General features: G+C 43.0%; 1 protein-coding gene across 2 annotated transcripts in view; it reads left to right on the plus strand.

Annotated features, from left to right (window-relative positions):
* The window catches only part of LOC120992107 (zinc finger protein 260-like), a 33,457-nt gene extending 7,824 nt beyond the window's left edge, over window positions 1-25,633 (plus strand). Inside the window, exons 2-5 of one of the 2 annotated variants that reach the window (XM_040420877.1) lie at window positions 1,305-1,447; window positions 1,578-1,757; window positions 1,841-1,964; window positions 23,637-25,633. In XM_040420877.1, the coding sequence (XP_040276811.1) occupies window positions 1,376-1,447; window positions 1,578-1,757; window positions 1,841-1,964; window positions 23,637-25,240 (1,980 nt within the window). In that variant the 5' untranslated portion in view covers window positions 1,305-1,375 and the 3' untranslated portion in view covers window positions 25,241-25,633. The remainder of the gene's footprint in view (window positions 1-1,304; window positions 1,448-1,577; window positions 1,758-1,840; window positions 1,965-23,636) is intronic. The other variant, XM_040420878.1, reaches the window with a different exon arrangement.
* The last annotated feature ends 1,556 nt before the right edge of the window (window positions 25,634-27,189 follow it).

A 27,189-nucleotide genomic window follows, 5' to 3' on the forward strand; every position in this document is an offset into this window, starting at 1 on the left:
ACATGCAGGCAGGATTTTATAAGCATACTTCTACACATGCAGGCAGTCTTTTACACACATACTTCTACACACGCAGGAAGGCTTTTACACACATACTTCTACACACGCAGGAAGGCTTTTACACACATACTTCTTTACATAAAGGCAGGCTATACACATGAAGACAGGCTTTTACACACAAACTTCTGCAGAAATGTTTTTGGACACAATTTTCCACACAGGTAGGCATGGTTTTATAAACATACTTCTAAACAGGCAGAAAACCTTTTATAAGCACAGTTCTACAAATGCAGGAAGGCTTTTACATGCATACTTCTACACAGACAGGCAGGCTTTTACATGCATACTTCTACACAGACAGGCAGGCTTTTACATGCATACTTCTACACAGGCAGGCAGGCTTTTACATGCATACTTCTACACAGGCAGGCAGGCTTTTACATGCATACTTCTACACAGACAGGCAGGCTTTTACATGCATACTTCTACACAGGCAGGCTTTTACATGCATACTTCTACACATGCAGGAAGGCTTTTACATGCATACTTCTACACAGGCAGGCAGGCTTTTACATGCATACTTCTACACAGGCAGGCAGGCTTTTACATGCATACTCCTACACAGACAGGCAGGCTTTTACATGCATACTTCTACACAGGCAGGCAGGCTTTTACATACATACTTCTACACAGACAGGAAGGCTTTTACATGCATACTTCTACACAGGCAGGCAGGCTTTTACATGCATACTTCTACACATGCAGGAAGGCTTTTACATGCATACCTCTACACAGGCAGGCAGGCTTTTACATGCATACTTCTACACAGACAGGCAGGCTTTTACATGCATACTTCTACACAGACAGGCAGGCTTTTACATGCATACTTCTACACAGGCAGGCAGGCTTTTGCATGCATACTTCTACACAGGCAGGCAGGCTTTTACATGCATACTTCTACACATGCAGGAAGGCTTTTACTTTTAATTATTCTGCAAAGTAACCTTAAGCTGCTATGTTGACAGAAAAAATAAAAATTCATGGTTCTTGGAGTACAACATGAAAAACAAATTGGTCAATAAAAAAAAAAGTCTGGTCCTTAGCCCCCTGCATTGTTTCAGTGACAACATGCTGTATCTGCATTGGTTACAGCAATGATGCCAGTATGTTCTTCACGACCACTGTTGACTGTTGGTAGAAGAACATAACCAAATATCTCCTCAAATGTTTTCTGTTTTATCTCAAGTTAATCTATTTTATGTGATTTTTATTTGGTTTTTACATTGCCTCATCTTTCCTTTCAGGTTCTACAGTATAGAACCATCCCTGTTGATAGCTTCTATATAAGAGACCTTTCCTGATTGACCTATCAAGGATGGACAGAGACAAGATGGCAGAGAGAATCATAAATCTGACCCTAGAGATACTCTTCCAACTTACTGGAGAGGTGAGAGATTCTGATGATGTCACATTACATCATTCTTATCTATGGTAATAACAGATGGACATGGCTGTAGAGGTGACGGACTCTGGAAATGTCAGTAGTGATATTTATTACTGTGTCTCCCCATATCCAGGATTACACAGTGGTGAAGAAGACCTCTAGTGAATGCTGTCAGGCAACTGTGTCTGAAGGATGGGGAAGAACCTTGAGCCCAATCACGGGGCCTCCGCCTCACTCCCTGATACATGAGGAGATCAATGAACAGAAGATCCTAGATCTCATCAACAGAATGATTGAGCTGCTGACTGGAGAGGTGACACTGCTGGGAATGCTGGGACATTATACAGTAACAGCACTGGAGGGGTCTGGGTTATGACTGTATCATTGTGTTGTCAGGTTCCTATAAGGTGTCAGGATGTCACTGTCTATTTCTCCATGGAGGAGTGGGAGTATGTAGAACAACACAAGGATCAGTACAAGGATATCATGATGGAGGACCACCAGCATCTTACATCACCAGGTAACAGGACTTTGCCAGGAGCAGTACAGAAAAAATCTAATATAAAAGTTGTGTGCAAGGCTCAGATGGCTGTGCTCAAAAAACCTTCAATCAAACATACCCAAATAAAGAAGCAAGTAGCAGCACTCCAAGAATCTTCTCAAAACACCGAAGTGATTGATTTACCCAATGAACAGCAATGTTTCAGTCCCTCTGTGAAACCATTGTCAAGCCCTTGAAAATGGTTCCATAGAGAGACTAAAACGTTTCTGTTCATTGGCTGAATAAATCACTTGAGTTTTTAAATAGATTTTTGGATTCTTTATTTGGATAATACGACTAGTCCTTTCATCTCTTTTTGACTTTTAGGACCGCAGAATTTTAGTTTTTGTATTGCTGTGTTTAGTGGAGAATACCATCTTTATTTTTCCTCTGATGTAGCTGTACGTCCCAGGCTGTTTTTTGTGGGACAAATTGTATTTTTCACATGCACCATTTTGGGGTTCATGCAATTTATTGATTTACTTTTAGTAACTTTTCTTGGGGCAGCAATTTTCCCATTGTGTTCTTACTTTTTTAATTTTCTCCATTCGTCATACATAACGGCATTAATTATGTGAACACCAAAACAAATTAGGCCATAAAGTACCCAAAATAATGTGTAGTCTTACGTTAACAAACATCGAAACTCTAAAGGCACACATATACACAAAATAATCTTTATTAAATCATGATTTTAAAAAATTGCTGGATAAGAACATACAATATGCAGAAATAGACTTACAGTTCAGCCACAGACACCCCCTGGGCAGAGGAATAATTATAATTCATTATTATGGTTATATAGCTATCATGAATGTAATAGTATCCACAATATGGTCACAATGGATACCAGTCTTGCTGTTATGGGCAGTTGGTGTTGACCCACTGTAACAACATACCAGATTGACTTAGGGATAACTCTAAGGACATTATCCTGTCAGTTCTCTAGTATTCACCCTTTAACCCCTATACAGGGATGTAAACTTTACTGCAGAGGAGCCACCAGGCCGCTGCCTCTTAAAATAGTCTTGGTCTGGTTGGCAGCTGACCCACAGAGTTAGAGATACTGGTGTGAAGCACTGAGGGGTCAAGCAATATGAAAGATCACGGCAAGGAGAGTGCATGTGAATCCATGAGACAAGTCCAAGGTCAGGACAAGTGGCAGAAGGGCAATCAGAGAAACAGGCTAAGGTCAGGGCAGGTGGCTAGAAGTCTGTTGTCAGGCTGGAGTACGGTATACAGGTAATCAGACAGAGAATAGACCTTTGCTAGTTACCAGAGACTTGGAAATCTAATGCTCAGGCACCCTCCTACTGGAAAATGTGTCTTAAATACCCAGGGACAGCCAACCATTGGCTGAGGAAACATTTGGACATGCATGCACAGGCTCTTTAAGATGGCCGAGAGCGAGAGCATGTGCCATATATACCTGTAGAAAAAATTCTAGGCCACTACTACCGGTAATCAACAAAACAGTAGACAACAACGGGTCAACGGCAGAGCAAGCAGAGTTTCCAGTTATCAGGCCACAGGTCATGGCAGGCAGTACAGAATCAATATGAGAGTCAGGCATAGGTGTGACAGCGAAGAGTCAAATCTGGTAAGCAAGCAGAGGTTGGGCATGGGAGGTTAGAAAATGGGCATAAATCCAGAGGGAAAAAAATCATCAGTCTGGTTTGAAGTTGTCTGGGAGCAGCGCCTAAACAAGCAGACAAACAACGTGAGTTTGTGAGCATTCGCTTGTTTGATTTCAAATGTGTGTTTGAATTGTGTGTGTGAGACTTAAGATTAAGCGACTTTAGATTCAAGGACTCTAGGAAGAGACTACATTCAGTTCAGTCAGTTGTTTACCATTTCATCGCACTGTATTGTATTTTTTCTTTCTCTTTTCTTGTGAAATCCCCATTAGTATGAGTTCCATAATTGACAGCGCAGTCCAGTGCACATCTTGTCTAATGTATGCATTCCTGGAACAGCCGTTTGAGGGTGCATATCTTTGTTCAAAATGTGAGCAAATTTCCAGTTTGGAATCGCACATCATGTATCTAAACGAGCGAGTTTTGACACTGAGAAGCATTGGCAATTTGGAAGACAGTTTGCTGCTCACAGAGCAGACACTCTATTCGGTAGATGCGGTGGAGGGTGGTAGCATGAAGGCTCAGGAAAGCAGTGTAGAGGGAAGAGGCTGGTCCTGATCTGACACAAGATGAGGGTGATGTCAGTTCAGGGATGGCGCTGCTGCACAGGACCCTTCCTCTGCCAGTCAGGAAAATGTCAGCTCCAGTAAGCGGGGACCAGGAGAGCAGGGCAGGCCAGACAGGTGCTGGTAGTGGGAGACTCAATTATTAGGGGTACAGATAGGGCGATCTGTCACAAAGACCAGGAGTGTCAAACAGTGTGTTGTCTTCCTGGCGCTCGAGTTCAACATATTGCGGATCGGGTTGATAGACTTCTGGGAGGGGCTGACGAAGACCCAGCAGTCATAGTCCACATTGAAATGACAAAGTTAGAGGCAGGTGGAGCGTCCTTAAAAATAATTTCTGGGACTTAAGTTGCAGTCTTAGGGCAAGGACCTCAAAAGTTTTCTTTTTTCTGAAATACTACCGGTACCACGTGCCACACCAGAAAGGCATCGGGAGATTAGAGAGATGTCACACCCTGCCCTGTGAGAGGCCTGAGAAGATCTGACAGACTTGCTACACGTGAGTCTATCAGACAGATTGTTCTGTTTCTCTTTGTTGTGGTTTGGGGCAGGATCCCACCTCCCCACAGGTTCTGCTCATTAGCTATTTAGTGGTGCTATTTATACCCCCCCTCTCACTATAGCCCTTTCGGTTTATATTTGCTTCTGGAGTTCTCAGCTGGTGTTTGGTGGCTCTCCTGCTCCCCGTCCGTCTTAAGCTAAGTCCTATTCCTTCCCTTTTGTTGTGTGTTCTGGCTAGGCCTCAGGAAGACGCTGGTTCCTGCACCAAGCGCTAGAAACCGGTTGTCTATTTTCCAGCTCCCTAGCTGAGGGTTTGTTACAGTTTCAGCTAGGCTTAGGTTCCAGCGCATGAGCACTTCCACCTTTAGGATTTGCTCATGTTGTCAGCAGTCAGGGAAAGACTCAGGGATTGTCAGGTGGTGACCTTTCCCTGTTCCCTAGCTTTGGGGCCTAGCCTGGTGTTTTGTTGCTTTAGTTGTATTTGGTTTGCTTCCCTTCCCTCACCTACCGTGACAGGAGATGAACAAATGTCTCAAGAACTGGTGTAGGAAGGAGGGGTTTGGGTTCCTGGAGAACTGGGCCGACTTCTTTGTTGGCTACAGGCTCTATCTTAGGGATGGGCTGCACCTCAATGGGGAAGGTGCAGATGTTTTGGGGAGAAGATGGCTAGAAGGTAGGAGTAGTGTTTAAACTAGGGACTGGGGGGGAGGGTATTTACATTACAGGAGGGGAAGATAGTGCAGATAGAGAACTGGAGTGAGGTAATGGAACTGGGGTAGGAATAGAAGGAGGGACTAGAACAGTTCATAAGGAAAAATGTAGGGTAAAAAATATAAAAAATCCTCTTAATTGTATGTATACTAATGCCAGAAGCCTGACTAATAAAACTGGTGAACTGGAATTAGTGATGTGTGAGGAGGACTATGACACAGAGGGAATAACTGAGACATGGCTGGATGATAGTTATGACAGTGGGAATAACTGAGACATGGCTGGATGATAGCTATGACTGGGCGGTTAAAGTACAGGGTTACAGTCTGTTTAGAAAGGATCGTCAAAAACGGAGAGGGGGAGGGGTTCGCCTTTATGTAAAGTCTTGTCTAAAGCCCACACTCTCTGGGAAGATATAAGTGAGGAACATGAACATGTGGAGTCACTGTGGGTAGAAATACATGGAGGCAAAAACAATAATAAAATACTAATAGGAGTTTATTATAAACCATCTAATATATCAGAGTCCACAGAAAATCTACTTCTAAACGAGATAGATGAGTCGGCAAATCATGGGGTGGTTATTATGGGGGACTTCAACTACCCAGATATAGACTGGGAAACTGAAACCTGTACATCTCATAAAGGAAACAGGTTCTTGGCAATAAACTGATTCAGGACATTTCACAACTGGTTCAGGACCCGACTAGAGGGACGGCCATACTGGACTTAGTAATAACCAATAGACCTGACAGAACAACAGATGGCAGGTTGGGGGACACCTGGGAAATAGTGACCATAAAATAATAACCTTCCAATTGTCATTGGAAAACTCAAAAAGTATTTCTTCAAGGAGGAACAAAAATACTAAACTTCAAAAAAGCACAATTGGACCAGCTAAAGAAGTGCAATTAGCCTCACTAACTGGGACAACGTCCTCGGGAACAGAAATGCAGCCACAAATTGGGATTTTTTTTTAAGGCAATCCTAAACTCTAATTCTGAGAGGTACATACCATATGAAAATAAATAGGTAAGAAACAGGAAAAAAAAACTATGTGGATAAATATAAATTTAAAGGGAGCTATGAATGACAGACAGCATTTAAATCCCTAAAACAGGAAAGTAGCGAGGAAGCACTGAAAAACTATAAGGAAAAAAATTGAATATGTAAAAGACAAATAAAAGCAGCCAAGCTGGAGACAAGGATTCATTGCCAAAGAGAGTAAAACAAACCCTAAAACGTTCTTCAATTATATAAATGCTAAAAAGTTTAAACCTGAAAGTGTTTGCCCCTAACAGAGTAATGAAGGAGGAGTTGAGAGCAACAAGGAGAAAGCGAAGCTACTAAATATTTTTTTCTCCACTGTATTCACTGAGGGAAATGAACTGTCAGATGAGATGCAGAGTGTCAAAGTAAACTCCCCATTAAAAGTGACCTGTCTGACCCAGGAAGAACTGCAGCGGAGTCTTAATAAGATTAAAATAGACAAATCACCGGGTCCAGATGACATACACTCCTGTATCCTAAGAGAATTAAGTAATGTCATAGCCAGATTCTCTTTTCTGATATTTAAGGACTCTATACTCACAGGATTTGAAGTCTAACATCTCTTGTGGGTAAACTGTTTGAGGGTTTTCTGGAGTATCTCAATGAAAATAAGTGTATAATGCCATATCAGCATGGCTTCATGAGGGATCGGTCCTTTCAAACTAATTTAATCAGTTTCTATAAGGAGGAAAGTTCTAGACTTGACTGCAGCGAATCAATGGATGTTATATATTTTGACTTCTCCAAAGCATTTGATACTAACATGAAAGGTTAGTACATAAAATAAGAATGCTTGGACTTGGGGAAAATGTGTGTATGTGGGTAAGTAACTGGCTCAGTGATAGAAAACAGAGGGTGGTTATTTAACGGTACACACTAAGATTGGGTCACTGTCACCAATGGGGTACCACAGGGGTCAGTAATGGAAAGGCTTGCAGAGTAAAATATAATTTGCAGATGACACTAAACTGTACAAAGTAAACACAAAAGAGGCAAATACACTGCTACAGATGGATCTGGATAGATTGGACGCTTGGGCAGAGAAGTGGCAGATGAGGTTTAACATTGACAAATGTAAAGTTATGGACAGCAAACAAAATATGTATGGCAGCACGCTGTTATACATGCAAACAAAAGAACTAGGGATTATTTTGGATTACAGTGGTACTAAAACTACTATACATGAAAAATTTCAAGGTGGCTATTGCAGATGGGTACCTAACAGAACTGCCTCTCCTGGGTCTAACATAAGCCTACAATGTTCAGGGCAATGTAAGAACCAGCTATATTTATACTCTGCTTAGAAGCCCTGGGCAGATGCGAAGAACAGAGGCCAATGGGTTCAACTGATTTTGAGACAAGCAGTCTGGAGATAGGTCAGGTTTTTGTGGTAGGTATAAATAACAACAGGATGACTGGAAACCTCTAGATGATGTCTTCACTTTTCTATTGACTACTTGATGGCAAGCAGTTCTCAGTCTTCAATGGAAGAGGATAAATATTTGGAGCAAAAACACAAGTGACCATCTTTCCCTGCTAATACTTCCTCAGCTCCCACAGAAAAAGCACCCACTTTTTTTGCACTGGCAAACTTTATGAGGGGGTATTTTTTGCACTGGCATTATAAGGGGGCATATTTTATACTGGCTCACATTATAAGGAGGTATTTTTTGTACTGGTGCACATTATAAGGGGGTATTTTTGTACTAGCACACATAAGGGGGCACAGTATTGGGGGTGGCAGGATGGTGTGTTCAGGTGGGAGGATGTGGGAAAAGTAGGAAACTAAGATGTCTTATTGTCAGACTCTGCAGAGACAAAAGATGGCTGAAAGAAATCATGGCGGTCTGGTCTGAATGGAGAAGATAAAGTAAGAGAACATCTACATCAGAGGAGACGTCTCTGGATGAAAGAGGTTTGTTAGAAGCGAGGGGGTTAGGTTGAGAATTTGGGATGGGGGAGGGGGTGTTTAAATTTTTACCTCATGCGCAGAAAGGCTAGGTGCACCCCTGAGAACAGGCTCCGTGGCAATAATGTGCACCCTTGTTTTTTGAAAAATGGCTGCGGAATACATTTGGTCAAAACAATCGTACACCGCTTTTGCAGTAAAAAGAGCACACCGTGTGCCCACACGGCCATTACCACTGGACACCCCCCCCAGGCCAGTACTGATCAAATTGTTGCATTATAGAGACGGAGGAATTATACTCCAGCTAGCCAAAGAGCATTAGGAAATTACAATTAATGGATGTCGACCTTATTTCCAGACTACTCTTCTGAGGTTCAGAATGAACTAGTGCAATTAATGGATGTCAAGTGGAGACTACACTCTATCCCATACGTGATGTTATATCCCACTAGGCTTCATGTGGTAGATTTGGGGAGCACTAATATTTTGGTTCACCGACAGAGGCGTTAAACTGGATGGATGTGTTAAAACAACAACTGCGTCAAGGCCCAGCGAGGAACTCGCCAAGCTGAAGATCTGAAACTGCCATAATGGACTTACCAGGTTTTTCAATGTCTGCTAAAGGGTCCTGAGCTGGATCTCTCTTCTTTTGTTTGAGTAGACTCTGTTTTCTGTTGCCTTGGTTTGGCTTCTTTGACCTTTTCAAAAAATAATGTTTCTGTGACGTCAGCTGAGATTGTGGACGTGAAGAGTCCAGTGGGCAAGCTGTCTTGCGTTATTGAATTAGTTTGCCATATTCCATTCCACATACCAATTTATTTGCTGGCGAGAGTCGTTTGAGGGCTTCCTAAAAGCCATTTTTTTGTTGCCCTGCCTTCCTCTTTTTTTTGAGGTGGGGGTTTTGAAAATGTTTTCAATGTCTACTTGTTTTTGGGGCGTGGGTGGGATTCTTCGTTGCAGATGTGCTACCTTGGAGGGCCTTCTGCTGCTCCTTGGTCCCTTGTTATGTGGCTTAATTTTTTTTAACCTATTTTACACTATGGAAGTCAGGATAAATCTTTTGAAATGTGGTGTAGGGGGATGCGAAAAAAGCCTTATTCACACGTCAGAATATTGGTCAGTGATATCTAGTGTTGAGCGAATCAAAGTCCACGAAGTGTTGAGCCGAATTTCCTTATGCTCCATATTGGCTTAGAATAATTCCAGAAGATGCAGTTACAATTACTCACAAAAAGTTAGGGATATTTGGCTTTTGGGTGAAATTTATGGAAAATTTAAAAAAGTTCACACTACAGGGATATTATATCATGAAAGTAGGGCATTTAAGTAGAAACAGCAGTGGTGATTTCCTCATCTCAAACAATTTATTGAAACAAAAGCCAACACCAGTGCTGGGTATACCCCCACAAAAATGTTACTGTCACGAGGGTATCAAGAGCCACGTCTGACTCCGTTATACCCGGGGTCAGGAGGTCGCAGCGGGTGGCTGCGCGCTCTATATCTAAAGATCACGTTGTTTCTTAGTGATTGTTTTCTGTGTTTGCCTTGCTATCCTTTTTGTCTCAATCAGGGATCCGTAGCTTCTCCTCCTCAGCTGTTTCTTGTCTGCCACTCCCAACCTCCTTATATTCTCCCCTCACACTTCTCTAGTTGCCAGTTATAGAGCTTCCTGCCTGGACATCTTTACTTTTCCACTGGAGTTGTGAATCCTGGTTGTCGTTCCAGAGTGCTACCCTCCGGATCCCTGTTGGGCTTCTTGTTGTCTCCTGTTGTCGCCCACCTGGGATTATATGTTGAGTTTGTATTGTCTGTCCTTCCCTTGGTGTTTTCCTTTAGAGCTAGTGGTGCGGACTAGTGTTCCCACCGCCCTGTTCACTATCTAGGGCTCAGCTTAGGGAAAGCCAGGGTTTTAGGCACGTGATCGGCGTACGGGTGAGGAACCCGTCTAGGGACGTCAGGGCAGCCAGGTGCCAGCCGCTAGGTGAGTCAGGGGTCACCACCTTCCCTCTCACTTGGGCAGGGCCTTCCTTGTTCCCTCCCTCTGCGTCACGTATGTGATAGTCACGCCGACCGTGACATTATAACTGGCCTTTACTTTTTGAGAAAAAAAAAATAAAAAAATTTTTTTTTGTTGTTTTTTTTTCTCTACTTAGAATCCAATATGGATCCTATTGCTGCCTTGGCAAAACAGCTTCAAGGCCTGTCTTTGGAGGTGGCAGGATTGAAGTCGTCTGTCCTCCAACAACAGCAGCAAATGCAGCTGACCGCACCCCCAGCGGTTGCTATGGGTAACCAGGTAGTTACAGAACCCAAGGTTGTTCTTCCTGACAGATTTTCTGGGGGAAGGGACAAATTTGCGACGTTCCGTGAGGCCTGCAAATTATACTTTAAGTTGCGCCCTTACTCCTCAGGTAATGAAGAACAGCGGGTAGGGATTGTCATTTCCCTGCTTCAGGGGGACCCACAATCCTGGGCGTTCTCGTTACCCCCTGGTTCCCAGGCTCTCCGGTCAGTGGAGGGATTTTTTGAGGCTTTGGGTCTCATATATGATGACCCTGACCGAGTCGCCCTGGCTGAGTCGAAGTTACGGAGACTCCTACAGGGAGATCGGTCAGCAGAGGAATATTGCTCAGAGTTCCGTAGGTGGGCTACGGATACTCAGTGGAACGACCCGGCTCTCAGGAGTCAGTTCTGCTCTGGGTTATCTGAAAGGGTTAAGGATGCACTGGCGCTGTATGAGACCCCCCTTTCCCTTGATGTTGTTATGTCCCTCTCTATCAGAATAGATAGGCGTCTTAGGGAGAGATCGAAAATTCCTGAGCAATTGGTTACCTCTCCCAAGCAACAGTTAGTCTGTACTGACTTAGATGAGCCTATGCAGCTAGGCGGAACTTCTCGTCAGGTCCGTCCTCCTGAGGTTCGCCGCAGGGGGGGGCTTGTTTTTTCTGTGGGGGGAGGGGTCATTTCATTAATGTCTGTCCCTCTTTTCTCAAAAACAAAAGACCGTCGGAAAACTACTAACCCCAGGCTGTGTGGAGGATGTCAGCCGGGGGGTATACGTTTCCTCCATACGAACATCTCAATTTGTGTTACCAGCGGTTATTGTTTTTGGTGTTAAGACGGAGTCTATTTCTTTTTTTCTAGACAGTGGAGCAGGGGTAAATTTGATAGATGCCCATTTTGCCCGCACTATGGGTTTGTCTCTCTGCACGCTGCAGAGACCTATTCCCGTATTCGCTATAGATTCGGCTCCTCTGTCTCAGAGAAACCTCACCCACATTGTTCATAATTTACACCTTCGGGTAGGGGACCACCATAATGAGTGTCTTTCATGTTACGTTCTGGAGGGCCTTCCCTCTCCTGTGGTATTGGGTCTCCCCTGGTTGGTAGCGCACAATCCAGTGGTGGATTGGCAGGCCAGGGAGATATTGGAGTGGAGTGAGCATTGCAGAGAGAATTGCTTAAATAACAATTGCTTAATCGCCTCCATAGCTTCCCTACCTACATTTATTTCGGACTTTGAGGACGTTTTTTCTGAAAAGGGTTGTCAGAAGCTACCACCTCATCGTCCTTATGATTGCCCGGTTAACCTGATTCCCGGTGCAAAATTACCCAAGTCCAGGTTGTATAATCTTTCGGGTCCCGAGAGACAAGCCATGAAAGATTATATCTCCAAGAGTCTGGCTAAGGGACACATCAGACCCTCTTCTTCACCCGTGGCAGCAGGGTTTTTCTTTGTTAAAAAGAAAGATGGGGGCCTGCGTCCTTGCCTAGATTTCCGTGAGCTAAACCAAATAACCATCCGAGACCCATACCCTCTTCCTCTCATTCCTGACCTTTTTAATCAGATTGCGGGTGCTAGGTGGTTCTCCAAACTTGATCTTAGGGGGGCCTACAATCTGATTCGTATCAGGGAAGGGGATGAGTGGAAGACAGCTTTTAACACCCCTGAGGGGCATTATGAAAATCTAGTTATGCCTTTCGGTCTGACCAATGCCCCCGCTGTCTTCCAACATTTCGTTAATGATATTTTTAGTCATCTCATCGGCAGGTTTGTAGTCATATACCTAGATGATATCTTAATTTATTCGGTTGATCTGAAAACACATGAGGTGCATGTCAGGCAAGTACTGCAGGTCCTACGGACGAATAAATTATATGCGAAAATTGAAAAATGTGTCTTCGCCGTTCAGGAAATACAGTTCCTGGGATATCTATTATCTGCTTCAGGTTTCCGTATGGATCCTGGGAAGGTCCAGGCAATTTTAGATTGGGATCTTCCTGAGAACCTTAAAGCTCTACAACGGTTTTTGGGTTTCGCAAATTTCTATAGAAAGTTCATTAAAAATTATTCAGTGATCGTTAAACCCCTTACCGACATGACTAGGAAGGGGACTGATTTTTCCAAATGGTCTGACGCCGCTAAAAATGCATTTTCCTCTCTAAAAGAGAGGTTTACCTCGGCACCTGTTCTAATTCAACCTGATGTCTCCCAGCCTTTTATTGTTGAGGTAGATGCGTCAGAGGTGGGAGTTTGGGCTGTATTGTCTCAGGGTCCGTCTCCTGGCAAATGGCGCCCTTGCGCTTTCTTTTCCAAAAAATTATCTACTGCAGAGAAGAACTATGATGTTGGAAATAGGGAACTGTTGGCGATTAAACTGGCGCTTGAAGAGTGGCGTCACTTCTTAGAGGGAGCAATCCACCCCGTCACGGTGATTACGGATCACAAAAACCTTCTGTACCTAGAATCGGCTAAGCGTCTCACCCCTAGACAAGCTAGGTGGTCGCTATTCTTTACCAGATTTAACTTTGTAATCACCTATCGTCCTGGGGCAAAAAATACCAAGGCAGACGCGTTCTCGTAGTTTCCCTGGAGGGGGTAATGTTAGTGATCCGGTACCTATTTTACAAAGAGGAGTGGTTGTCTCTGCTGTACACTCTGTTCTAGAGGGAAAGGTGTTAGAGGCCCAGGGGGACGCCCCGGCCTCTTGCCCCTCAGAGAAATTGTTTGTACCGTTAAACCTGCGTCTTGAATTATTAAAAGAACATCATAATTCGGCACTTGCTGGGCACCCGGGTAGTAAAGCAACTTTGGAGCTATTATCTCGTCGTTTTTGGTGGCCAAGGTTGCGTCAGGATGTAATGGATTTCGTGTCTACTTGCTCTACTTGTGCACGCGCGAAAGTCTCTCATACACGTCCAGCAGGGTCATTATTGCCACTTTTTATCCCCAATAGGCCATGGACACATCTGTCAATGGATTTCATCACTGACTTACCGTTGTCTGCGGGTAAAACAGTTATTTTGGTAGTAGTAGACAGGTTTAGCAAAATGGTACACTTTATTGCGCTACCCGCACTTCCTAATGCTAAAACTCTTGCTCAGGTGTTTATCAGTGAAATCGTGAAGCTTCACGGGGTCCCTTCCGATGTGGTTTCGGATCGGGGAACCCAGTTTATTTCTAAGTTTTGGAAAGCTTTTTGTTCCCGTTTGGGGGTACACTTGTCCTTTTCCTCAGCTTTCCATCCTCAGTCGAATGGACAGACTGAGCGTACCAACCAAAACCTAGAAACATATTTAAGGTGTTTTGTGTCTGAAAACCAAGAGTTGTGGTCATCATATTTACCGTTAGCTGAGTTTGCCATAAATAATCATTATCAGGAGTCCACTGGCAAGTCACCATTCCTTGGTGCATACGGTTTTCATCCCCAATTTTGTACTTTCAAAGAGGGGGGGTCTTCTGGGGTTCCCGAAGAGGAAAGGTTTTCTTCATCTCTTTCATCGGTATGGCAGAAGGTGCAAGTTAACTTGAAAAAGATGAGTGGTAAATATAAATGCATGGCCGATAAGAAACGGTCGCCAGGTCCGGACCTAGGGGTGAATGACTATGTGTGGTTGTCTACTAGGAATATTAAGTTGAAGGTTCCCTCTTGGAAACTGGGCCCTAGGTTCATTGGTCCTTATAAAATAGTAGCCGTTATTAACCCTGTGGCTTTTCGCCTGGAGCTACCTCAGACTTTTAAGATCCATAACGTCTTTCATAAATCGTTACTCAAGAAGTATGTTCCACCTCTAGAACCATCACCACTGCCACCTCCTCCTGTTATTGTGGATGGTAATCTGGAGTTTCAAATAGCCAGAATTGTTGATTCTCGTCGGGTCCGCCGCTCTCTTCAGTATCTGGTGCATTGGAGGGGTTACGGTCCCAAGGAAAGAATGTGGGTTCCAGCGTCAGAGGTAAACGCCAACAGGTTAATTCAGGCTTTCCATACCTCTCATCCGGAGAGACCTGGTCCTGAGTGTCCGGAGGCCCCTCGTGAAAGGGGGGGTACTGTCACGAGGGTATCAAGAGCCACGTCTGACTCCGTTATACCCGGGGTCAGGAGGTCGCAGCGGGTGGCTGCGCGCTCTATATCTAAAGATCACGTTGTTTCTTAGTGATTGTTTTCTGTGTTTGCCTTGCTATCCTTTTTGTCTCAATCAGGGATCCGTAGCTTCTCCTCCTCAGCTGTTTCTTGTCTGTCACTCCCAACCTCCTTATATTCTCCCCTCACACTTCTCTAGTTGCCAGTTATAGAGCTTCCTGCCTGGACATCTATACTGACCCACTGGAGTTGTGAATCCTGGTTGTCGTTCCAGAGTGCTACCCTCCGGAACCCTGTTGGGCTTCTTGTTGTCTCCTGTTGTCGCCCACCTAGGATTATATGTTGAGTTTGTATTGTCTGTCCTTCCCTTGGTGTTTTCCTTTAGAGCTAGTGGTGCGGACTAGTGTTCCCACCGCCCTGTTCACTATCTAGGGCTCAGCTTAGGGAAAGCCAGGGTCCTCAGGTCATTAAGGTTCTAGGGTACAGAGTTACGGGCCTGTACATGGCGACTAAGCTGATCCAATAGGTTTTCAATGGGATTCAAGTCTCGAGAAAATGCAGGCCACTACATCTGAGGTGCACCATTCTCCAGCAGCTGTTCCCTAATGATATGACCTCGATGAGCTGGCGCATTGTCATCCATGAAGATGAAATAAGGCCTTAGTGGATTAAAGATGTTTCAAATAGTATGGGCTTGTCACTGTAGTTTAGGGCAGGTCAGGTAGACCACGCTGATGTAAACGGTTTCGAATGGTCTGATGTGACACTTGGGTGCCTCTCACCTCCCTTAAACGTGCCTGGAGTTGTGTGGCATTTAGCATCTGGTTCCACAGGGCATTGTTCACAATAAAGCAGTCATCAGTGTGGGATGTGGCCAAAGGACATCCACTTCTCTGCCTTTCTGTGACTCTTCCAGTCTCTCTGTATCTCTTATACAACCTGCTGATCAGGGCCGGCTCCAGGTTCATGTGGGCCCTTGGGCGATAAAGCCTCAGTGGGCTCCCCTGTGATAAGGCCCCTTGCAGACGAGCGTTCCTCCCGCAGCGAGTCCGCATCGCAGCACCCGGCCTGACCTCCCAGCACTGACGGGATTCACATAGCATTATATTGATTTATGATGCTATGTAACCCTTACAGTCCTGGAATGTATTAGATGACGCTAACAGCATTATGCAAGTGTTATCCAATACATTCCATAACTTTAAGGGTTAGATCATAAATCAATATAATGCTATGTGACCTCCTGCAGCGCTGGGAGGTCAGGCCGGGTGCTGCGATGTGGACTCGCTGCGGGAGGAACGCTAGTCTGCAAGGGGCCTAAGGGCTCTTTCATACGAGCGGATGCCGTGCGGGTAATCCGCTGCGTGAAACAGTGCCAAGCCCCGTCCCGGACAGCAGAGACACGGAGCATTAACATGATTGATAATGCTCTTTGCCTCTCTGTGATCTTTTTACTACAAAATCATGATTACAACTCTCACTGTGATTTTGTAGTAAAAATGTCACAGAGAGGCACGGAGCATTATCAATCATGTTACTGCTCTGTGTCTCTGCTGTCCGGAGCGGCGCTTGGCTGTCTTTAACACAGCGGATTACCACGGCATCCGCTCGTATAAAAGAGCCCTTAGGCCTCATGCACACGGCCGTTGTGCATCCGTTGCGGTCCGTTAACCACCTCAGCCCCCCTAGCTTAAACACCCTTAATGACCAGGCCACTTTTTACACTTCTGCACTACACTACTTTCACCGTTTATTGCTCGGTCATGCAACTTACCACCCAAATGAATTTTACCTCCTTTTCTTCTCACTAATAGAGCTTTCATTTGGTGGTATTTCATTGCTGCTGACATTTTTACTTTTTTTGTTATTAATCGAAATTTAACGATTTTTTTGCAAAAAAATGACATTTTTCACTTTCAGTTGTAAGATTTTGCAAAAAAAACGAGATCCATATATAAATTTTGCTCTAAATTTATTGTTCTACATGTCTTTGATAAAAAAAAAAATGTTTGGGTAAAAAAAAAATGGTTTGGTAAAAGTTATAGCGTTTACAAACTATGGTACAAAAATGTGAATTTCCGCTTTTTGAAGCAGCTCTGACTTTCTGAGCACCTGTCATGTTTCCTGAGGTTCTACAATGACCAGACAGTACAAACACCCCACAAATGACCCCATTTCGGAAAGTACACACCCTAAGGTATTCGCTGATGGACATAGTGAGTTCATAGAACTTTTTATTTTTTGTCACAAGTTAGCGGAAAATGATGATTTTTTTTTTTCTTACAAAGTCTCATATTCCACTAACTTGTGACAAAAAATAAAAACTTCCATGAACTCACTATGCCCATCAGCGAATACCTTGGGGTGTCTTCTTTCCAAAATGGGGTCACTTGTGGGGTAGTTATACTGCCCTGGCATTCTAGGGGCCCTAATGTGTGGTAAGTAGTTTGAAATCAAAATCTGTAAAAAATGCCTGGTGAAATCCAAAAGGTGCTCTTTGGAATGTGGGCCCCTTTGCCCACCTAGGCTGCAAAAAAGTGTCACACATGTGGTATTGCCGTACTCAGGAGAAGTTGGGCAATGTGTTTTGGGGTGTCATTTTACATATACCCATGCTGGGTGAGAGAAATATCTTGGCAAAAGACAACTTTTCCAATTTTTTTATACAAAGTTGGCATTTGACCAAGATATTTATCTCACCCAGCATGGGTATATGTAAAATGACACCCCAAAACACATTGCCCAACTTCTCCTGAGTACTGCAATACCACATGTGTGACACTTTTTTGCAGCCTAGGTGGGCAAAGGGGCTCACATTCCAAAGAGCACCTTTTGGATTTCACCAGGCATTTTTTACAGATTTTGATTTCAACTACTTCGCACGCATTTGGGCCCCTAAAATGCCAGGGCAGTATAACTACCCCACAAGTGACCCCATTTTGGAAAGAAGACACCCCCAGGTATTTCGTGATGGGCATAGTGAGTTCATGGAAGTTTTTATTTTTTGTCACAAGTTAGTGGAATATGAGACTTTGTAAGGAAAAAAAAAAATCATCATTTTCCGCTAACTTGTGACAAAAAATAAAAAGTTAAAATCTCCTCATATTTGGTATCATAGCGAGTAACTACATAAAAAAAAAATTAAAAAAAACATACAAAATTCCAAAACTGATGCTTTTGGCTTGCTCACCACCAAGAAGCTAGAATAAAATACGATCAAAAAGTGTTATGTACCCTAATATTATAACAAAGAAAAACCACAAGTCGCCTGCAAAAATCAGGCTCTCGGACATATCCGTAGAAAGAAAAATGAGAAATGATGGGTTTTGGGATTCGACGATGCAACAACATTTTCTTCTTTTTTTTAAAAAAAAGGGGGTTTTATTGCACAAAGATAGTAAAATACAGCAAGGTATTTGGTATCGCTGTACTGACCCAGAAAATAAAGATGTCGTTATTTATGCTGAAAAATGAGTGCTGCAAAGCTTATAACTTAAAAACTCAGTGGCCTTATTGCTGGTTTTTCCTATCCCTAAGTTAATTAGTAGGTTATGTGTACCCCAAAATGGCGCCATTAAAAACTACAAGTTGTCCGCAAAAAAAAACAAGCCTCCATATCGCTACATAAACAGAAAAATAAAAAAGGTATAGCTCGTGAAAATAATCACTTGGTCTGTAAGGCCCAAAACAGGCTAGTCACCAAGGGGTTAAAGGTTGGGGGGGGGGGGGCAGAAACTGGTTTTGTCTCTTGTATGTGTATTTTTGAGCATGTCATGGGGCCTGGACCTCTGTTTACCAAGCTAGAAGCGTTTCAGATAAGGGGAGGGAATATGGCTGTTGCAACTTATGCATAAAGTACGGGGGAAAGTTAACCCCTTAAGGACCCATGACGTAGCTGTACATCATGGGTCCGATCCCTAAACCTGGCGCCCGCTCGCGCGGGCAGCGGGCGCCTTAACCGCGGGGTCTCTGCTATTTTAAATCGCAGAGACCCGCGGCACATGTATGCGATCAGCCATGAGGCTGATCGCATATATCATACCTTTTAGATGCCATGGTCAAATGTGAAGACGGCATCTGCGCAGACCAGAACCGGAAGTTGCGTGCTTCCGGTCCGGTAACAGCGTTCCCCGGCTGAGATCAGAGGACCTGTATATGTATATATCAATACAGGCCACTAGGTGGCAGCCTTGATAGAGTGCAATTGAAGTCTTCAATGATGGCTATTTAGCCATCACTGAATACCATGGGCAATCGAATGATTGCCAGTTATTGTCACCCAAGATGACTTAAAAAAAAGTAAAAAAAAAAAGTTTAAAAAAAGTTTTTACAAATATAAAAAAAAGTTTAAATCACCCCCCTTTCCTTAAAGCAAAAATTAAAATACTTAACCAATAAAAAAAATAAACATCATGGGCATCGCCGCGTGCGAAAATGCCCATACTATTAAAATATAACAATATTAATGGCAAATGGCGTAGCAGGAAAAAAAAAAAACAGACAATTTGCCATTTTTTGTCACAACTACCCAATAATTTTTTTAAAAAAAGTGATCAAAAAGTCGCACACACTTAAAATTGGTATCACTGAAAAGAACAGATCGTCCCGCAGAAAATGAGCCCTCACAAAGCCCTGCACACATAGCTACAAAAAAGTTATAGGGGTCAGAATATGGTTATAAAAAATAAAAATAAATTCTCAAAGGTTTAAAAAAAAATTCTGTATTAAAACGCAAGAAAAATCATTCAAGTGTGGTATCGTTGGAACCGTACTTACCTGGAGAATGAAGATAACAGGTCAATTTTACCGCATAGTGTACAGTGTAAAAAAATAAAAATAAAAACCTTTATCAGAATTGCGTTTTTTCCCAATTCTACCCCATTTGGAATTTTTTTCCCGCTCCCTACTACATGGTATGCAACCGTAAATGGTGCCATTAGAAAGTACAACCTGTCCCGCAAAAATTAAGCCCTGATAAGGGTATGTGAATGGAAAAATAAAAAAGTTAGGACTATGGGAAGGCGGGGAGTGAAAAACGAAAACCCAAAAATGGAAAATCCCAGGGTCCTGAAGGGGTTAAGCTACTGTTGGGCGTAACTGGCTGTTTGCCGTGGACCCCACTGTGGGACAACAAACTCCTCTCTGAGGTATGTAAGCTGCAGGGCTTCGAGAAATGGCGATCTAGAGGTATCACAATGGGGGCTTATTTATATAAAGGTAATATTGTCAAGTTGTTCTCGCAACATCAAGTAGAATTTGCACTCCCTCGTATGTTTTTCTTTTAATACCTGCAATTGAGACACACTTTGGAGGTTCAAACCAGAAGCCATTGTATAATCCCAGAGACAAATCGTGTTTATGAGTTATAAGCTAAAGCAAACTCTACTAGTCAAATCTCTCTTTTGTGTATACACAGCTAATGAGCAACTACACTGCCCGTCCCAAAAAAAAGTCGCCACCAAAAATATTTCATTGGACCGCCTTTAGCTTTGATTACGGCACGCATTCGCTGTGACATTGTTTCGATAAGCTTCTGCAATGTCACAAGATTTATTTCCATCCAGTGTTGCATTAATTTTTCACCAAGATCTTGCATTGATGATGGTAGAGTCTGACTGCTGCACAAAGCCTTCTCCAGCACTTCCGAAAGATTCTCAATGGAGTTAAGGTCTGGACTCTGTGGTGGCCAATCCATGTGTGACAATGATGTCTCATGCTCCCTGAACCACTCTTTCACAATTTGAGCCCGATGAATCCTGGCATTGTCATCTTGGAATATGCCCGTGCCATCAGGGAAGAAAAAATCCATTGATGGAATAACCTGGTCATTCAGTATGTTCAGGTAGTCAGCTGACCTCATTCTTGGAGCACATACTGTTGCTGAACCTAGACCTGACCAACTGCAGCAACCCCAGATCCTAGCACTGCCCCCACAGGCTTGTACAGGAGGCACTAGGCATGATGGGGGCATCACTTCATCTGCCTCTCTTCTTACCCTGATGCGCCCGTCACCCTGGAACAGGGTAAATCTGGACTCATCAGACCACATGACCTTCTTCCATTGTTCCAGAGTCCAATCTTTATGCTCCCTAGCAAATTGAAGCCTTTTTTTCTGGTTTTCCTCACTGATTAGTGGTTTTCGTACGGCTACACAGCTGTTCAGTCCCAATCCCTTGAGTTCCCTTCACATTGTGCGTGTGGAAATGCTCTTACTTTCACTATTAAACATAGCCCTGAGTTCTACTGTTGTTTTTCTTCGATTTGATTTCACCCAACGTTTAAGTGATCGCCGATCACAATCATTCAGGATTTTTTTCTCGCCACATTTCTTCCTCGAATACGATGGGTCCCCACTATCCTTCCAGTTTTTAATAATGCGTTGGACAGTTCTTAACCCAATTTTAGTAGTCTCTGCAATCTCCTTAGATGTTTTCTCTGCTTGATGCATGCCAATGATTTGACCCTTCTCAAACAGACTAACATCTTTTCCACGACCACAAGATGTGTCTTTAGACATAGTTGTTTAAGAAATGAGAAGCAACTCATTGCACCAGTCGGGGGTAGATAACTTGTTGCCAGCTGAAAGATAATCGCCCATGCAGTAATTATCCAGTAGAAGGCTTATAACTATCTGCTTAGTTAAATCCAGGTGGCGACTTTTTTTTTTGTTGGCAGGCAGTGTATATGCCATATAGGCTAGAGCAGGGGCAGACTGGCCATAGACCTTACAGGGAAATTTCCCGTTGTGCCGATGCCCAGGGAACCACCCAAGCCCTCATCAGCTAAGTAAATAAGAATCTGACGCTTTCAGCATTAATTAATGCTAGGAGCATCAGATACTTATGTACCTGGCTGATGGCTGTGGGTGCCCTCCTGAATTCAACTATATCGCTGTCCTCGGGACAGTAATAAAGTTAAATACTGCATAATGGGCAGGAGTATTTTGGGCTGCACTGTGGTATTGCTGCCTCCCCACTTCTGCTGTCCCTGCCTACTTGGATTGTCCCACCTTCTGTCAATTTGGACCTGTCTACAACATGGGACCACTTTTTTTTTTTTTTGTCCAGGAACACTATAAAGTTACCAGTCCTCCCCTGGGATAGAGGTCCTTAGGATTACATGTGGAAACATTTCCCTCGGCTATCCCTGCATCCTGCACATAGGTTATATCAAACACCTGCATTTTTGTGTTGCATTGGCGTGAGGGATACTTCACAATGTGAGACGTGCAGCCGATATCATGCATGTATTTTGCCAATGTCTACTATTGGTTGATATTTGGAAGGCAGTCGTAGCTTTAATATATAAGCTGTATCATATTATGGTCCCTACTACCCCACTGCTTTGTGTGTTGGGTTATATACAGGCCCTGCCCTCCTTAGGCTACTTTCACACTTGCGGCAGAGAGATCCGGCAAGCAGTTCCGTCGCCGGAACTGCCTGCCGGATACGGCAAAATGTATGCTAACTGATGGCATTAGTAAGACTGATCAGGATCCTGATCAGTCTTAAAAATGCCTGATCAGTCGAAAAAATGCATTGAAATGCCGGATCCGTCTTTCCGGTGTCATCCGGCAAAAACGGATCCGCCATTTATTTTTTCACCTTTTTTTCAGTCTGCGCATACCGGAAGGACGGATCCGGCATTCCGGTATTCTGAATGCCGGATCCGGCACTAATACATTCCTATGGGAAAAAATGCCTTATCCGGCATTCAGGCAAGTCTTCAGTTTTTTTAGCCGGAGATAAAACCGTAGCATGCTACGGTTTTCTCTTTTGCCTGATCAGTCAAAACGACTGAACTGAAGACATCCTGATGCAAACTGAATGGATTACTCTCCATTCAGAATGCATGGGGACATACCTGATCAGTTCTTTTCCGGTATAGAGCCCCTGTGACGGAACTCTATGCCGGAAAAGAACAACGCAAGTGTGAAAGTAGCCTTAGATTCCTAAAGTGGCCATTACCAAACCAGAAAGTTAATTGCTTCTTATTGGCAGGATCGCACCATCCATTGTGGAACTGAATTCACACGCAACTTCGTGAATAACTTACTTCTGCTCATCAAAGCCCATACATTGTAATACTGTATGTAATACTGTATGGAGACTGATCTCCGTACAGTATTATTACGAAGTTTTGAACGAAGCAACTTCGGATGAAGCAGCCGAAGCTCGCTTCACTCAACTTTCATGCTCCAATGCTCCCCCTTGCCCTGGGCTGTATCGCGCGGTTTTCTCATTAGATCCGGTGACATACTGGGTCTCTGCTAGACACAGGCTTCCACCTAGCAGTGAGCCAAGTGAGGTCATCGGCACTAATGGACGGGCTTTACCTCTGCTTAGCCTGTCAAACAGGCTAGGGCAGCGCTAAAGCCCGCCCATCCGTGCTGGTGACATCCCCAGCAACACTGCTAGACAGAAGCCTCCGCCTAGCAGTGTAAAATGTAAACAAACAGGTATTGCCCTGCACAATACAGCGCGGGGCAAGGGAGAGCATCGGAGCATGAAATGCTTCGATGCTCATCTCAGAGGGGCTGCCTGAGTGAAAAAGGGGATATGTCCGGGTTCAGCTCTGAACCCGAACAACCCCTTTAAGTGCCTGTCCTATGGACATCTCTGGTTGGACTGAGAAGTAGCAGATGGATTCTAGTGACCAGATGGTATCTCTATACTTTTGTGGCTTGTACATGTTTATACTCTTTTTATTCTTTCTGCATGGAGGAGTTGGAAGGTGTGGGGAGAGAGAGAACGGGGAGGTTATTTGTGCTCTTTTGTATGGTTTGTGGTATTTTAGAGTAATATGTTTTATAAAATTGCTAAAAAGCTAAGAAATGTTATCAAATATCAATATAATGTTAAGCTTACGGTATATTATTGAAAAAATAATAAAATCGGTTTTATTCGTGGCAGATGACTGTACCAGGAGCTCAGAGGGACATCTGATATCTTCAACTCTCAAAGCAGATGATGGTGGTGTCACACAAGACACATATGAAGAGCGTGCCGTTATCTCAGATGTACCATCAGCCGTTGACAGCAAAGATCTATCATCTGATCTTTTGCAACATCTCCCATCATCATCAGCTGATTCATCACAGGCTGTAAAGCAAAACAGAAGGAGCGATACACATCACAAGACCTTTTCATGTTCAGAATATGGCAAATGTTTTAACCAGAAATCAGATATTAAGAGACATCAGAGAATTCACACAGTGAAGAAGCCATTTTCATGTTCAGAATGTGAGAAATGTTATACTCAGAAATCACATCTTCATGAACATCAAAGAGTGCACACAGGGGAAAAGCCATTTTCATGTTCAGAATGTAGGAAATGTTTTAGCAAGAAATCAGTTCTTGTTAAACATCAGAGACTTCACACAGGGGAGAAACCATTTTTGTGTTCAGAATGTGGCAAGCGTTTTACTCAGAAACCAAATCTTGTTGTACATCAAAGAATTCACACAGGGGACAAGCCATTTTCATGTTCAGAATGTGACAGATGTTTTATCAACAGATTAGATCTTGAGAAACATCAGATAACTCACACAGGGGTGAAGCCATTTTCATGTTCAGAATGTGGGAAATGTTATAGTCAGAAAGCATATTTTGTTGCACATCAAAGAGCACACACTAGGGAGAAGAGTGAGAAGAGAATTTCATGTTCAGAAAGTGGGATATATTTTAACCACAAATCAGAGCTTGTTAACCATCAGAGAAGTCACACAAGGGGGAGGCCATTTTCATGTTCAGAATGTGGTAAATGTTATACTCAGAAATCCCATCTTGTTGTACATCAAAGAGCACATACAGGGGAGAGGCCTTATTCATGTTCCAAATGTAGGAAAGGTTTTGCACAGAAAGCATCTCTTGATCGACATCTCATAATTCACACTGAAGAGAAGCCATTTTCTTGTTCAGAATGTGGCAAATGTTTCAAACAAAAAGTAGCACTTTTTGATCATCAGAAAATTCACATGTTGGAGAAGCCATATTCATGTTTAGAATGTGGCAAAGGTTTTAGTGCCAAATCACATCTTTTAAAACATAAGAGAATTCACACAGTGGAAAAACCATATTCATGTTCAGTGTGTAACAAAAGTTTTTACCAGAAATCTGATCTTTGTAAACATCAGAGAATTCACACAGGGGAGAGGCCATTTTCATGTTCAGAATGTGGGAAGTGTTATACTCAGAAATGCCATCTTGTTATACATCAACGAGAACACACAGGGGAGAAGCCATATTCATGTTCAGAATGTGGGAAACGTTTTAAACGAAAATCAGCTCTTGTTCGACATCTCACAGTTCACACAGGGTTGAAGCCATTTTCATGTTTAGAATGTGGCAAATGTTATATTCTGAAATCGGATCTTGTTAGACATCAGAAAATTCACACTGGGGAGAAACCATTTTCATGTCCAGAATGTGGGAGATGTTTTACTCAGAAATCACATCTTGTTGGTCATATAAGAATTCACACGAGGAGAAGACAATTTCATGCTCAGAATGTATGAAATGTACGACTTTTAAATCAAATCTTGGTGACCAAAAATAAAGTCACACAGGGAGAAGACATTTAATGTTCAGAATGTGGGAAACTGTAAGGCCATCTGAATGAGATCTTACAGTTAAAATAAAGTCACATACATAGATGGTTATGAAAAGTATACAGTTACCAATGTTAGCAATCCTTTTTAAGTTTTGCTTTTACAACTTATGTTTGTTCCTATAGAATTAAATTTCCGAAACATAATTTACCTCGTGCTAGCCCATATCACAGGTTCTGGTAATGCCGACATTTATGGTATTTTGGAAACTGGTTTCTCCTCTTCTAGATAATGGGTACCAAATATGGAGAGGATCTGTTGTTATCTATTTTCCATCATGAGGAGCCTTTGGTGGCTTCAGAATCAGTCTTGTCTCTGGGCATTGTGCACATAGTACCGTTGGCAGCCAAAACATGCAAATTGAAACCGTAGATTTGTGCATGACACCTGGGATGGGATTGCTGGTGGAGTCATCAAGGAAGCATATGATTTTGAAGAACCTGGAAGTTGAAAGGGCACGAGGAGAACAGGGAAATCTTCTGATAACAATTAGGGATACATACTGAGAAAGTAATTTCAGAGAAAGAAAGACAAAATTAGACACCACATTTCTTCAACTTAAGAGGGTGTTGAAAGCTGGATTAATAAAAAAAAATGTAAATGATAAATTTGGGGAGGGGTGTAAAGGGGTCGTTACCCAAGCGAGAAATGGGGCGGAGAGGACAGAGAAAAAGATATTCATATTTATATGTATTTTCAGCCATTTTACGGCTATGATCTAAACTGTATTTTGTGTTTGACTTAAAAAAATCCAATAAAGTTTGCGTATAAAAAATGCTGTTGCTTCAGACAATGTTTCTTTATCCTTAAGATGTTACATACTGCCTTAGAACCTATGGAGTTGAGGGCTGGTAGGTATTTTTTGTATAAAAGTGCTCATTTGAAAAAGTCTGTTAAGCTGAAACTCTTCACATCTGATTGTATTTTGTTTATGGCAGTAAAGTGAAGATTAATTAGTATCAAAAAGAGCTGATCCACTTCTTCTACGTGTATAGAAATTGAGAACTTTCTGGACATCTTCTATGAACAATCGTATTAACCATATTACACCACTGTGCCAGATTATATAGTCTCCTAGCCATCTATCTCAGCACTATAGATTTGTGTGCTAGGAAATGAGACTCTTAGCAGTGATTGGCTAAGTGACAATCTCCTGTCTGTTGAGAGGGCTCAGGAAATAGAGACCAAGGAAATAGGGACCTGGGAGGCATCAGAACAAGAGGGAAAAGGAAGAATCAATGAGATTGGTATTGCTTTTATTCTTTAACCTATTTTGCCCCTTTTGCACAAAAACTCATTCCATTCTTTCCTTGTGAAAGAAAGGATGAGCTTCCTCCATCTATCTTTCACCCACAAATATGTATTAATGGACACAATGAAATGGAAGTACATTATCTGCATATTACAGCAGTGGATGAGGAACCAGTATGTTAACCAACAGATGTTACTTTGGGCTAATCCTAAGGGCATTATCCCTATACAGGGATTTTGACTTCGCTACAGGGGAACCAAGAGGCCACTATTTTCCATAGTACATTCTGTGTGGTTGACAACTAACCAATAAGGGTCATAGACACCAATGTGAGACACAGAGGGGTCAGGCAAAATCATTTGCCAAGGTTAAGGCTGATTGAGTATGTGCAATATAGTAAACCATCCAAGCTGTGTGTGTGGGGGGGGGGGGGGGGCAGTGTAGGGTCAACACGAAGATCAGGTTAGGCAGTGGAGCTTCAGAGTCCAAGAATCGGGTAGAAGTCAGTACACGGACAAATGGCTACAGCTCACCTTTCCAGGAACTAGCAAGCTAAATTACTTATTGCTCAGGCCCCTTCCCATTGGGAAAGGTGCCTTAGGCC

Source organism: Bufo bufo, chromosome 2 (assembly GCF_905171765.1).
Source record: "Bufo bufo chromosome 2, aBufBuf1.1, whole genome shotgun sequence".
Taxonomy (NCBI): domain Eukaryota; kingdom Metazoa; phylum Chordata; class Amphibia; order Anura; family Bufonidae; genus Bufo; species Bufo bufo.